This window comes from Lissotriton vulgaris, chromosome 7 (assembly GCF_964263255.1).
Source record: "Lissotriton vulgaris chromosome 7, aLisVul1.2, whole genome shotgun sequence".
Classification (NCBI taxonomy): domain Eukaryota; kingdom Metazoa; phylum Chordata; class Amphibia; order Caudata; family Salamandridae; genus Lissotriton; species Lissotriton vulgaris.
The window spans coordinates 1,193,055,609-1,193,071,190 of NC_141695.1; the positions used below are offsets into that span (position 1 = coordinate 1,193,055,609).

At 41.8% G+C, this 15,582-nt stretch overlaps 1 protein-coding gene across 1 annotated transcript in view; it reads left to right on the top strand.

The window, feature by feature from the left end:
- Positions 1–988: 988 nt before the first annotated feature.
- PHKG2 (phosphorylase kinase catalytic subunit gamma 2) overlaps positions 989–15,582 on the top strand; it is a 99,875-nt gene continuing 85,281 nt past the window's right edge. Inside the window, exons 1-3 of the mRNA XM_086931677.1 lie at positions 989–1,102; positions 6,110–6,708; positions 7,344–7,519. Of these exons, the coding sequence (XP_086787803.1) occupies positions 6,614–6,708; positions 7,344–7,519 (271 nt within the window). The 5' untranslated portion in view covers positions 989–1,102; positions 6,110–6,613. The remainder of the gene's footprint in view (positions 1,103–6,109; positions 6,709–7,343; positions 7,520–15,582) is intronic.

The window sequence follows — 15,582 nt, forward strand, 5'->3', positions numbered from 1 at the left end:
GCCCGCTTTACCAATCCGACCCTGACACACAAGATCTATCTACAAGACTGCCTGTATCACCCACAAAGGTTTGCACTCCTCCTCTCCTCGCTACCTGGCGAATGAACTGAAACCCTCTGGAGGCTCAAGACCATCTCGTAATGCGGAAAATCTACTGCTTGAACCTCCCACCTTCAAGAAGGAAAGATCGATGGCCCAATCCTTTTCAGGCAACGCGGTGAGAATCTGGAACTCACTTCCGCCTCAGCTCTGGACCACCACCTCCTCCCAGGCCTTCAAAACGGACCTCAAAGTTCTCCTCTTTCAAAGACACTTTCAAATTTAATTCACACCTTCTCTATTATCTGAAGGAAGACTTCCATTTTAGAAAATCCTATTGTCCTTAGACTATGAAAGTGCCTTTCCAGTGTGTTCTTGTAGTTTGAGTGTCTGCCATTTATTGCAGTATTATCCTTTTACCTGTGTTTGGTACTCTTTTGTAACATGCACACGTCACTTTTCTCTTGTAACATACTGGTTGCTACCTCTTACATTTTATTTGTTTTAGACACTTGCACAAGTGCCACCATTGCCTAAGTAACGTTTGTTCTTGTGCTTGAGTGTCTGCCATTTTTTGCAGTATTATACCTCTACTTGTACTTTGTACGCTTTTGTAACTTGCACACATGCACGTTTTCCTCCTGTAATGTACCGTTTGCTACCTCTTGTATTTTGTTTGCTCACAATTGTCACTTTTGCCTCATGTAACTTAACGTTTGCTTTTGTGTAATTTGTTCTCATGTAATTCTCTCCTCATGTATATTTACTGTTCCTATTGTGAAGCGCTCTGATACCTTCGGGTAAAGTCCGTGCTATATAAAAACGCATAAAGTAAAATTAAGAAAATAAAAAAATTGACGTTCATTACCTTTTAAGCGTTCTTCGTGAGCTTGGGAGGCTGGGCTTGCTTTGGGCTTCTTTCGGTAGTCCGTGCTGCGCGCTGTGTGCTTCTTTCGGAGAGGGTGGGGCTTATTTTTGGTTTCATTCCTGAGACAGTCAACGGGATGCGGAAGGGAAGTGACTGTAGGACCACAGCGAGCTTATGACCCGCACAGCTGCGCTGGTGAGTACAGCCTGGCAGAGCAGCTTTGGCCTTGGGGGGGGCAACAGCGCCTGTGGCAAGAAACGCCGGGTGTGTTGCGGGGTCACGAGCGTGTCACCTTGTGTTGTCCCCTACTCTGCTTTCAGACCAGAGGTATCACGGGCCCTCCTTCGCCACTGTGTGCCCCTGTTTTTTTACTGCCCCCTCCTTGGGACCGTTCCGGTGGCACCCCCTCCACCCACCCTTTCGCCCTCCCCAGTCCTACTCCCCATCCATCGCAAAGGAAAGGCGGGGAGCTCCCGTATCCTCCACACACATAAGCCTTGAATGATAATGCTTTAAGCTAACCGGACATGGCACAGGTGATACGTGATGCCACCCAGTAGCGTGGCAGCAGTCTAAGCAAGTGTACTTTGGGGACATTCCATTCCAAAAATACAATTCCAAAAATAATCTCTGATGGAATTAGTGTAGTAGTTATTCGTATATCGTAATCATTGCCATGCCGGTGTACAATACATTGTAAAATAATTATCAAAGTACAGTTCAAATTGCTGGAAAGCACAGTTAAGGTATGTAGCTGGAAAACTATTAACATCCATAGTCCGTAAGTGTGACCTAATGAAAATAAATTTATAGAGGCATTTTCTGAAAAAGTTGATGAAATGTACTTAGCTTATTGTAAGGGAGGCGGGAGAAAATAGCACAGACTTCGCACACTCCTAATTTTTACTTTGTGAGTAGGCTGAATTGTTCATATGCTTTCCTTTGTGTGCAGTAGTTGCTGTTGTTTTTTAGTTTCTGCTAGATTGCGGGGTAGCTGCTTGAATTGACAGAAGCTGCCATAATTTGATCGAAATTATTACCATTACTGGTGAACTGAGCTGCAGCGTGACGAGCATCTTTAAGAGATGCAACTCGTTTTTTAGGAATTGCAGAGCGCATATAATTTCCTTTTATGAATTTTAAAGACCAAAGCTTGCACAGCTAGCTTAATAAGGCTTTAGAAAGGCACTGTTTCATATTCTATATCAACCTGAATTGGTTTCTGATACCCTTGTTCATGGATTTAACGTGGTACATAGAGTTGAGTGAACCTGAGGAATTTAACAATAGTGACAAATTTAGGGTCAGTATAGACAGTTAATTAGCTGGACAGTCATTGCAAATCTTGCCGTTTTGTTTAGGGGAGAGGAGAAGTCTCCAGTCTTTGATGCACAGTGAGCAAGGGACATAATCTTAACGTGCCTCATGGGAGGGCACTTGAATAATATTTACAGGCCGATTCACAAAGGTAAATTTGGATGCAAACATAAGTTTAGCACCTTTTTATTTCAAGTTGTAAGCTTGTTTCCTGCTGAGAGCAACATTGTATTGTCCGACAAACTATTTGCATTGGAAGGTAGATGGCCACTCTTAATATAATTGTAAACCTGTGCTTCTTTCCCAGGTAGTTAATGGTGAATAACACTTTGAATAACTGTCTGTGCACTCATTAAAATGTTATCAGGACCAAGGGGTCAATTTGGTATCTTATACAGATGACATCCAACTCCTCCTATTATTTGACATGCCTGTACCTCAAATCCTGAAATCTCGTAATCAATGTTTCTCTGCCATTCCTGCATAGATGAATACAAACATATTGTAGCCTAATGCTACCAAAAGTGAAGTTCTGTTTTGGGGTCACAAATCTTTATGGGCACCTTAGTTATGCCGACTTGCTTGGGTGAAGTCCAAACAACTTTTGACCCAATAAAAAGCTTGGCCTTATTTTTCGAAAACGCTTTCCAAACAGATTAATGCGTTTGCCGCTTTTTACCATCTCTTCACCTTAGAGATCTGGTGGTGAAAGCATCTTTTAAGTCTAGGTTTGATTATGTCAGCACTTGCTACTTGTCGACTTTCTTCATGAGCTTTCTAGATTCAGAACACAGTATTCTGTATAATTCAAAACGTCAGGAAGTTTGACAGGTTATTGAAAGCACGCAGGAGATTACACTGGCTTCCTGTCAGTCAGTGAATACCCTTTAAAGTTATTTGGTTTGCCCATAAAGCCTTTTATTGATCAGGTTTCTTCATTCTCTGAAGAGAACAGATTGGATGTGGTCTGAAATGATCTATGTGGTATGCCTCTGTCTCGTATTTGCGGTTCGTCTAACCTCTTGAGCCCAGTGTGGTGGTCGCTCTTTTTTCCAGCATTACACCTTCTCTTTGGAAAAAAAATATGTTGCATATGTGTTAGAAACCTTCCTATTCTGTTAATTCTTTCTCTGAACCTCATGTGCATTTCACTTCTTAGTTCTATATCATCTCTGGGTGTACGCAGCACTCTATAAATTACAATGCAATGAAAGGTTTTAGTGCTATTTCTTGAGGAACCTTTTATATGACTGTGTATGATGTCTAAATTGCTACATGGGTACTTGTACCCTCAGAAACTACACACAATTTTTCTGCGAACCTCTGATAGGTACTAGAGGGGGTGTGGGTTCTTAGGCGATTTCCGACATATTTGATGCGATTGCACTGTCATCAAACCGTTCTGGATGGAGATCCTGTCCCAAATAAAACTCATCTTAAGATACTCCATTTCCGGCTCTATGGAACAGATCTTGTTGGGGGTTCGGGACCCACTCCTGAAAAGACAGACACAGAGTGACAAATCCGTATTGTGGCACTGCCAAAATGGCAGTTGCTGCGGCTTAGAAGAAACAAGAGGCCCCATCCCTAACCCAGTGGCATGCAAGATTGTTGAGGGCCTTGGCTCTGGAGCGAATGACTGATATTGTTGCGGACTCCAGGAAGGGTTTTGATTACATTTGGTCCCCATTGGCCAGATACCTATCAGAGGGGCTCCCTTTGCCAGCTTGCAATCCAAGGTTTAGGGCCCTCTACTTATTCCTAATCTAATTACCCACCACCGTAGGGAGCTATGGAAACTGCGCTGAACATCGGGGTGGAGACTTTGATTCCCTAACCCTCGCGCTCATTTTGCTTCTCTCTTCATTTGTACCATGATTTATTCATTTTTCCCTTTTTTCTTAGGTATAATTAAGTTTCCTTTTCCTGTTACTCTCTTGGGAGGGTAGATGGTTATTAGTTCACATTATCGGGAATGCAACATGTCCTGTTGAAACTGTCATATATTAAAATTCATTCGCTTGGCAATGTGGGGCAAACTGTAGCTTTTAACCCGTTGCGTGCTGCCGTCGGCCGTCGCGAGCGCTACCTTTGTAGTGCTGCGCACGTCCAACGGCCGACGTGGACCCGCCCGCGCAAGGAAACGCCCGCACTGCGGCGGAATTACCGCCGCGGTTAACGGGTTAAGAACGAACTGTATACCTGGGCAGATGATATTTCCGAGAAATGTTGAATATGTAATGCTTTTGTTGCACTCTCTGAGAACATTTTGAAATAAATTGCTACATGTATCCACAGAGAGTTCTGCATAATTTGCCTTTAATGTTCTCATATTTTTCATGTCTGAGATGGTCAGGAGCAGCTGGGCTGGTCGATGGACAGAGTAGTTTGCCTTAAAAAGTATGGGGTTTGTTTTTGGGGATGCAGCTCAAGGGCTGGGAACAGACCTCAACTGCCACAACAAGCTAAAAAATAGCATTTGCAAAGCTTTTTACTTTTTAAAATGTTAATTACTGTTCAGTGCCAGTATCTATACAGAGCCTTCACTTTAGGGAAAAGAAGTCAGGAGGTTATCAACTCTATTGTTATTTTGTTATTCATTACCCGGTGAATCATGACATATCACTGTGAAAATATTTCAGTTACATTGATGCAGTCCAAAACGTGTTGCCAAACAATCTTTCGGCCCATGTTCATAGAGTTACAGGGTGCCTTATCCTCTTACACAGTGGATTACTTTCAGGCTGTGGGCAGAGTAAATATGCCTGCCCGTGCCACTCCTATGCAACTGGACGTTCTTTCACTTGCACACATTTCGCCTCTCTATGAAGGTGGTTAACCTTGGCTGTGATGCTCTGCCATAATCCAGTCTTATGGTCTGCCAGAACCGCAGCTTTGACAGATGTCATAGGAACAAAACGGGCAGGTTTACATTACAGGCATGACCAAGCCTGTTATAAGGAGTGCAATACACTCAGATAGACATGACAGGGGATTTAATGGTACTGTAGGGCCCCTGGGATGGAGCTGCACGTCCCATGACACCGTGCTGCATGCCTCAAGGGACAGAGCTGCTGAAAAACCTGCAGGATTGGTGGAACTGTTTAAGAGACTCTGCGTTTGGCCCATGGGATGGAGTTGTAGGGCCTTGAACATAACACTTGCAGTTATGATATGGAGTAACAGGGTTGGTGGGATAACACTTAGAGAAAGGAGGTACCTTGTGATGTTGTCAGAAGGCCATTGGGTTTCTGCTTTGTTGCCAGGTTTCTGTATGGATTTTAGCATACTGCTGCAGCCTCTTGCTTTGTTGGGCTAGGCTGTTCCAGTACCATATTGTTGGTCTGGTCACACAGTTTCTTAGGACACATGGCAGTGACTTACCCTTTGTCTCTTGCTTCAAAATAGTGGCACACAACTCTCCAAATGCGGTCATGTTGAAGTCTGGTCTAGCCAATCTGTGGCTCAGTTGATATTAATATCTCCAGAAAGTGAGTTTTTGAACATACCTGCGCACCACATGATGCACAGGACTGTCAAAAAGGTTTGGGGCCTAGAACCTATGAAATTATTTACTGACAGTGGCTTACTAACAAGAAATAAATATTTGGATGGACCTGGACTTAATGACTGGGCCATGACATGAAACTGATTCCCCCCCGCCCCTCACACCATGTCTCTACTTCTTGTCCCTTGATTATAGCACCCACCAAAGAACCTTATAAATCTCTGGCTGGTGCTAAACTCAGTTTAGTCTTAAATGATTTCAGCGTAGTATATTTCCTAAATGTTCGAGGTTTCACCTTGATTACTCCTGGAAAGGTATAAAGAGCTCTCAGATTTGGAGACTAACAGTTTTATATCACTCTCTGCTCTCTTTTTCAGAGTAACCTTTATCCCATTGCAGCAGCTGGAGATCGCAGCATGGACTCGGATCACTGGATTTGAGGGTCCTGCTTGCAGTTAAAGTACACATACACCCTAAGGGTTAACAGATGGATGCAGCGGACACTACGATGGTAGCCCGAGTATCACATAAGAGCCCTCCACATTAAACTTGAGCAAGGTACTTGGAGTGAGTAGACAGACTTAAGAATGAAATAGTAACTCGTGATGTAAAGGAACACCACTGGCACGACTAAAGACACGAAAAAAGCAACAAAGACACGCGAAACATGACTGGTTATGACTAAAGACACAAACGCCACAGATTACAAATAGGGAATTTGAGAAGAATCTGCGAATGGGACCTAGAGCAACCAAATAAATACCACTCGGAGTGCAGAGACACACTTAAGAAAGCTAGTGATTCGTGAAAGTGCCATCAGGAAGGGCCTCTGACTGGGGAGGCTAAACATCAAAAGAAAATCTAAGCGAGAAAGCAGCATAATGACGCGCGACGTGGGGCTCGACGACGAGCTCCCTGACTGGGTTGGAGCCAAAGAATTTTACCAGAAGTATGACCCCAAGGATATTATTGGCAGGTACGGTGATCAGTGTCTCCCACTCTCTCAAATCATTCCCTTCTCCTTTCTTTATATCTTTATTATGTTCCTCTCATGTGATCTTTCTTAGATCATTTTCCTGTCTCTCTTTTACTCCTCTCTATTTTGTATCGTCTGCAATGCTTGTCTTTTTCTTTTCTTCCTCTGTTTTTAATTAAAACATTTTTTTTACCCCTCTCTGCCTCCCTTTTTAGTTGTGGTTTCCACTTTATTTTTTCCTCTCTTTTTTCTGTTACATTTTTTTCTCTTACATTTCTTCTGCCTTACAATTTTTGCCCCTGTCCCTCTGTTTTTTTTCTCCTCCCTTCTACTTAGTGGTCTTTTCTTCCATCCGGTGGCCCTTTCCTTACATTTCTCATCCGCTTTCCCCCTCAGTCTTCCCTTTGGCTTTCCCTTCTATTCCTTTTTTTCTTCTTTCTGTCACCTACTTTTTCTGCTGTTGATTTTTCCTTGTACTTCTTTCCTTGCTCATCTGTTCTCTGCCTCTTTCCATTTTCCTCTCTCTCATTTTGTCTGTTCTTCTAATGCTTTAACATTTAAGACCAATATGCCTTTTCTTTTAGTACTTTTCTGTAAGAACTTCACCCAGTGTTGCTTTCAAACACTTTCCCCAGGGGTGTCAGCAGTACTGTCCGTCGGTGCATCCACAAACAGACAGGCAAGGAGTATGCAGTGAAGATTATTGAGATCACGCCAGAGCGCATGACCTCTCAACAGTTGGAGGAGGTCCGGCAGTCCACGGTGAAGGAAATCGACATCCTCCGCAAGGTGGCTGGACATCCGTATATCAGTAAGAACACCCTCTATAGACCGTGTCTGCTCTCCTGAGCTTTTAAACTCTCATACGCTTCCTTTTTCCTCTTTTTCAGCATTTTATTTTTTTGCTCTTTGCCTTATCTCTTTTGATCTTTGTCCCTGTCTTTTTCTTTGATTTTTTCTTTCACATTCTAATCCTTCTCTTTTCATTTATAATGGTCAAAGATTGGCAAGGAAATATCCATTGCATATCTGTCCCTCCAATCCATGTCTTTCTTTTGACCTAGACTTATACATACCACAAGGCACAAACCAAGTGGGGTCCAACTGTTAGTGAAGATAATTGGCATTTAAAAAACAAAAAAATTCACAACCAATAGGTTGTTGATGACCTATTTAAAATGAGTGTGAAAAAAATCCCCCCATCCCACTTGTCTCCTCAGATACTTAGTGTATGTTCCGAAGCTGTTCCTGTTATTTGCACAAACTATGCTGGTTCAGTATTAAATGGGGAAATTGGTAACAACTTGTTCAATGCCAGGTATTAGCCTGCGAAGAAAGCCTACTGGGCAATAGGTTGGTTTTAATTTTTCAGTAAACTGTTTGGAAAAGTTCATGCGCACAGCTTGTGTAGTTCACTTATTCTTGCCCATGTACAGACCGCCAAACAGCTGACAGATTGGCACCCCAATTTGGCTTACAGCCACTTCCACGATTTTCAGTAGTGTGAACAGCACAATTCATTAGTTGGCTTTCTAATTGTTATACTGCACGTTCCTAAAAACTATAATTCTGGTGTTCAGCGGAGTCAAATTATCTTGGATAATTTTGAGCTTCCACGCTGGCATACATGTCTGTGTCTGTAACTGCCCTCTTGTGTTTAAGTTTTTACCGGTTGAAAGTTTATTGTCTTATGTTTTACTGATACTGTGTCCCTGTACTGTACTAATTAGCAAAGTAAAAGACAACACATGGGATCAGTCTGTACATGTACTTCTACGAATTCAGAGAGATTTTTGTCTGTATAATCCAATCCTGTGCACTTGCCTAGGAGTGTGCTGTCCCCACTTGTCCTTTCCCTGTAATATCAGTAGCATCTTTCCAACCAAAACGGGTCCAGCCAGGCATTCATCTGAAGATGCAGAAGTGCAGAACTATGTTGTGTATATATATTAGGGAAGAGCAGGTCATGTAAAATTGCAGATCTTACACTTTAGAAAGGTCTGTAATGCCTAAAAAGTGTAACATTTTGCTACCAATTTGTGTAAGCTTTTTTTTGGTATGGGAAAGCCCACCACCTCTGTGGAGGGCCAGGCTTAATTGACGCACAATTAAATTTTAGGAATGTACTATGAACATTTCTTTGGAGCATATATATGACTCTTGAGACGATTTAGGTTAAAATTGTACTGTAAACCTCCCTTTTGATTGCACTGACAAAATGTATTTATTCCCTCTAGTTTCTAGATTGTAGACTGGGATGTATCCAAAATTAGGCCTCCAAGATATGCCCTAACTTAAAAAGTATGTTCATGCTAATCCAATTTTGAAAGCGCTCCACTGGCTCTTTTTTGGATGCTACATTCGATGTGCTTCATTGTGCACAAGGCCAATGTCTTCATTGTGCACAAGGCCAATCGCAACAAAGGTCTGACATATTTGCAAATGCTTTCTCCACATTGCATCCAGAGAGCAGTCCCTCAATAGCAGGACTGACATCTGGCTCTACTGAGGACTCCTTGCTGTTTTTATCTCCTGCCGGTATTATCTCCAATCTTGCCTTCTGCTAGTCAGAGGACATTTATCTTTCATCAGTGTGGTCTCTGTGGACTTTAAACAGAGGGTGAGAACGCATTTGGTCCTGGACTCTTTGGATGAGCTTCAAATAACCCGAAATGTGGTTCTCCAGACTTGCATGTGGCTACTAAACAAGTTGGTTGCTTTTGTTACAATCGATGAAGCAATCTTGTTCGGTCATCTCTATGCAGTCATTTTTGTGCATCCAGCTCTTTACTGTTTTTTAGCTTCCTCCTGGCCTTCTATTCTATGGTATTCTGAGTGCCTTAAGGACGAATCATCTCACCCATCCTCTTTAACCTGTGTGGGTCACCGCAGGGTGAGTTGGGCCGCTCATTCATCTTTAAATTATTGTCATATGTTGATGACCCACACTGCTGCAAAGGTTGATCCAGGACTCTGACAATTGCATGAGTCCGCCAGAGCCTTGTATGGTGCCATTCGTGAGTAGATGCCAACTATATATTTTTTAAAGATAACTGGGGGATACAAATGAGGTTCTTTTCATTGGTTGAAGGGCCTCCAGCTGGACCACAGACCCCTTCCACAGTCTTTCATGGCCCACTCCTAGCCACTCTTTGGTGGTAGGATCGTTCTTACTTTTCCAAAAGTACTGTGATAATGCCATTAACCGTGGCCTTCCAGTGCTGCATTGCACATACCACAAAAAATTAAAACTATTGCCATTGGACAAGAATGGCCAATCAGCAATTGACTCGCATCCTTGAGGCAGGACAGTCCTACTGACACAGGTCCTACTACAAACGCAGACTGACCCTTCTTTCTGACCTGCTGGTGGCTATTGCTCCAGTTAGTTTTACGGTTCAGCTCTTGAAACTTACTTCAGATTCCAAACTTTGAAAGAGCTAGATGTGGTGGGAGGGCTTAGCATGTGCTCTGTCTTTAGAATGAGATCTCTGTGGCCTTTCAGCTTACTTATTTCCAGAGTTACTTCGGGAAATACTTGAACGTTCAGGTGTCGACTCAGTTTAGAGTTTCTTGCTCTTTCTTTCTACCCTTGCCTCTTTTGCTTTGTTGAGCTGCATTCTCCCCAGAAAATGGGGGCTATTCTCTGGAAATGCTAGAGTCTAAACTGTGGAGCACCCTGGATACCTAACAAGACTAGAGGAAGATGTTGTCTGATTCAGGAACTCCTTAAAACCAAACATTTCAAGAAATATTTTGCTTGAAGTCTTCTCTGCTTTTTCAGAAATGAAGTTGGATAATGATTTCGCCAAATCTTGTGTGACAATATTAACCTGTTGCTTACTTTCTTGACCGTTCTGCTTTCGCTCTTTTAAAAAAAAAAAATTCTAATGTGTATATATATCCGTTTTTCAATTTTAATTTAAGATTACAATAAATAAAATGCCACATTTTGGCGAGGTTTCTCAGGTTTAGGGGAGGAATTCCTCTGCTCTATGAAAAAGTTGAGTCGCTTGTTTGGTGCTATTTGAATAGGTATTAATACACAAGAGACACCATGTTTTGCTGTTGCTATATCTTCAAAGAGGAATAGTAATTTTATTTGTTGCTAAATCAAAAGAGCTTTTAAAATTATGATATAGAAATAAAATCGGAAGGTGCTAGCACTGTCTGGTGAAATTTACAAACCCAAACATTTATATAGTATTTAAACACTGTGCTAGATTAAAAAAAAAATGATACAAAAGGGGGTGGTGATGGACGGAGAATCTGAATCAATCAAGCACTCGCACCCAGTCAAAAGATCTGGGTTTAATCCATCACCGTTCTTTAGCCCACTCTGCCACCCCAGTTCAGACATGGCTATATGCAAATCAGTCTGACCCTGTGCCTCATGGGAACATTCCAGCCTGAACTGCCAAGCCATGTCTTCCCTGGACCGGAAACAAGCTTCCGAGGACCGGTTTCTGGCATTCCAGCCGTCTTCAGCCCGGCTTGCTTGAATCCAGTGGCAAAAGTGAGCAAGGGACTCACGTCTGAGCATACCCTGCCACACTTATGGCGGCCAAAAGCTGTACAAAAGGGGGTGGTTATGGACGGAGCATCTGAATCAATCAAACACTCACACCCAGTCAAAAGATCTGGGTTTAATCCATCACCGTTCTTTAGCCCACTCTGCCACCCCAGTTCAGACATGGCTATATGCAAATCAGTCTGACCCTGTGCCTCATGGGAACATTCCAGCCTGAACTGCATTGGTCATCTTGCCTATGACCTGCTGCGGGAGTACTTGGAGGACTTATGAAACTCTTTGGTTTTATTAGAGTGTTACGCTAATGAAGTCTAAGTCATTGGACAAGTTGGCAGGCATAAAAAAAGTAGCGTTGTAAATTTGAAGTTTTCTGATGGGATATGTCTGGGAGCCTTTATAAGTGGCCTTAAGTTTGAGTTTTAGATCAGAAAACTCTGATCTAAAGCCCCAGCGGGTGAGGTTTCAGTTTGAAAAGTAGTAACTGCCTGTGTAATAAAAAAACAGCCACCCAAACCGATGTCCACACCAACAAACTTAAAGGTGTAGATTTAGGTTCCAAGCTCGGGGGTACTGGGGCTGTAATTATAGTCTTAGGCTGAGCCATGGAGCATCTCTCGCAAGCCCTTTTTGGTCATGATTCCCACAAATGGAAGACGAGTTGACTATGGAATAATGGTTGTCGCATTACTTAGTTCAAATTCTCCATATTGACAGATTTACCATTGAGAAAAGAGGGAAGACCCTACCAGGGTAAACCGTATTGTCACAGATGAAAGATTCTGGCATTAAAGGCCCACCTGGCACGAAACAGGTCAAAAGCAGACCATACTGCACAAGGAGTTTTTTTATTTTAAACCAGACAAATGACGTAATATGGTAAATTATTTAAGTACAGATCGTTTTTTTGTTCTAGAAGCAAGGGTTTGCCGTTCTCGAGGCAAAACAGTAGTATGGCTGAAGACATTTTCAATTTGCATGAGCTATTTGCATACTGTTTGGTTCATCTTGTGTATTGCTCAATCGGACATAGTTAAAAAAGCGTAAGCTGTAAGAGTTATCTGAAAGGTTAATCACAGGTTGAAACTGAAGCTGAAAATTAAGACCTTTTCACCCGGAGTAGCGGGATGCATACCTTTTTTTTGGTGCAGAATATGTGCGTTTCTCGTGGGAGCATCATGCACACAGACTTTATAAACTAGAGCACTTACAAACCAGAATGAAGGAATAATGTAGCATAATATTACACTTCAAGCTAAATCTTAAACTAAAAGTTCAAGGCTCTGTAGTACATTTTAATGCTACCGATATGTATATGTTTTATGTAAAATTAGGTAAGAATGCAAACGTGAGAAAGCTGATCCTTTTAGATCTTTTTAAAGTGCTGGGAGGTGGTCGCCTTGGAGCTTAGTTCCTTGAGGTAGGCGTGTTGGGAAGGATGAAATACAATTCTGAAACACTAGAAGACATTGCTAAAAAGTAACTCCCAGAACAGTAACTGATTATGAATGCTACCTGCTGAACATGCACCTACTTTGTCCAAGATTTGTGCTGCGCGAACCTCAAGCTTTGTATTTGAAAGTTAGTCTTACAAAACTATCTGTGATGGGGCTTGACCTAATGTTACCTGACAGGACCAACATTGTCGACTCTATTGTAATATAACAACATCCATCACATTAGATGCTCATCTCCTGAAATTTGAAGTACAAGTGACTCAAAGCTGTTCTCATGAGACTATTGTGAGAGTTTGGAGTCTGTCTTCTGAAGACTTAATATGATCGGTTTTGAAGGTTAGAGGAGATCTTCCTAAGTGCCAAGCAGATGTACGTAGTTCAACCAGTAATTATAAGTAAAGAGGCATTATCAACGCTATCAAAATCTGCAGAAGGTTAGAAGAACAACAATGGAGTAGTGAAGTTTGTGATGAGGTGCTTGCTGCATTAAGGAGAACAGTTTCTGTTGAATACAATGCATTTAGAAACCTTTAGGAGGTAGTGTTGAGCCTATTCAGTGCCAGGTGTTCCAGTCTTTTAATAATGGCAGGCTAGGATAGGTCCTAGAGAAACAAGCATTGGAAATGCAATAGGTCTCGCAATAGAAAAGTTGGAGCTATTGGTTTTGTAATTGACAATTTATTTTTTATGTGTAGGTCTTTAAAATTGCAAAAGTAATAGCTTTGTGATTTACAATGCCAATGCTTTAAACTTTTTTAAATGTGACACCTATAGCATTTGTAATGCTAAATGTTTTGTATGTACGTGACTTAGATGTATTCATTTACCAAATACAAATGGTTTTTAATTTTTTTAAATAATTAAGACTGAAATAAAAGTTTTTGTAATTTATAATAGCAATAACTAAAACATCGGTATGGCAACCAGCCTCTGGCATCCCCAGAGAGGGACAGCAGTACACAGTAGGGTGGATATTCGGCGTGTAAGTGGAAATACTTGCAAACTACTAGACGTGGCACTTTTGAAGACACATGTACTTTAAAGAGAGTTTGTGTAGGTGCACATTAATGTACTGTGCTAGCATTTTTAGTGTAAACAGTTTCAACGTGTCATTTTCTCACAAACTTACGTGCCTCACAGAAATAAACATGTTGAAAGTTTCTGTTTGATAAAACAAAGAGAGATGGGGCCATGGCACAGCTTGAGTCACAGCAGGTGATCATACCTACACCAAAGAATTATTAGAGCGTCCTCACACCAAACCAACTACACACCACTAAACCTACATAACAATTTAACATCCCCCTTTGATTCATGTCCTCTGTACTTCTTCCAACAAACCCGGAAGCACTGTTTAAAAATACCATTTTGAAAGCATGTTTGCACGGATACCGTTAGTGGCAAAAAAATTACACAGATTTCACAGCATTCTACCTTTCAAGCTGTCATGATTTGCAGTAAGGGCAAGTGAGACATTTACCTACCTGCCCTACAACATCTCCTTAACTAACACATACTGTACGAGTTTGTGTCTACCTTCTAATTATGTAAAAAAAAAAAAAGACTCCTAGAAGCACTAAAGATGGCACTGAGCAAATGAATGCATTAAATCTACTGCTGGCAAAGTACCGCCGTACTAGGAAATGAAACAGCCCTAAGCATTTCACCTGAGCAAAATCAGTCTTAGCCGTAAATGCGTCTATAAAAATAACAAGGTGCGACGGGCTGAGAGCTTGGGAGATTTTACATGCTGGGAGTGCGGATGGCCCTGAGAAACGGCAATTAGAGCATGCCAGGCTGAGAAAGGGGTAGAGTTTACTGTACAAGTTTGTGTCTATCTTCTAATTATTTTAAAAAAAAACAAGCTGTTTGGTAAGCGCGGTCACCTTTCTGTATTGGCAGTGAAAAGGCTGCGACAACGAGGGAGGGGTAACGGAGGAGAGCCGAGTAGCCTCTCGTTAAGAACTGAAAGCAGACGAATAGCTATACAGATTGCAACCACTCTTCGACACAGCAGCATATGGGTCTTGTTTGGGCATGTGGAAGGCTGTGTGTTTTTTCCTTCTTGTCTATATTTGTAATTTGAAGCATTCTGTTAAAATGACAGCGCTCATAACGGAAAAGAAGCATGAAAGTACTCATTTTAAATAACAGCGATTGACAAAAGAGACACACAGCTATGTATAGGAACATTCATAGGATTCAAATGGGGCAGCAGGTTTGGAACACAAGCAGCAAAGTAAACAACCAAAGGGTGTTAGGGATCACACTCCACAAAACAAGCAGGAAAGTAATCAAACCCAAGATGTGCTGCGATGGGCAAAGAAAACAGTTGGCCGGCAGATACTCTGGAAGTGGATTGTGAAAACGAAGACTGGAGTAAAAGCAACGCACATCCATTTACAAAAGAGACACAAAGCCAATAACTGGTGTCTTTGTGAGATTGGAAAGGAGACAACAGCAAGATGGAGTGCAGGGTTGTTTCAAAATCGTGGAGACAGCAGCAAGATGGAGTGCAGGGTTGTTTCAAAATCGTGGAGACAGCAGCAAGATGGAGTGCAGGGTTGTTTCAAAATCGTGGAGACAGCAGCAAGATGGAGTGCAGGGTTGTTTCAAAATCATGTCGAAATGTCGGAGCGAGAAGGCTTTTAATGTTAAAAGTAAAGCACCACGCTGATAGTCACAATTACAGCTTCCAACTCACAACAAAAGCCAACGTACGATTATAAAGGAGAAAGCAAGCAAATGCAATGCATAGCGGTTTCACAATGCAATCCAAACCGGTCCAGAAATCAGTGCAAAATGCTCTGAAGGAATAAACAAAAACGGCACGCTGATAATTTATTTAAAGATGTCACGGTAATTTGGACTTTAAGAAAGATTCCATTA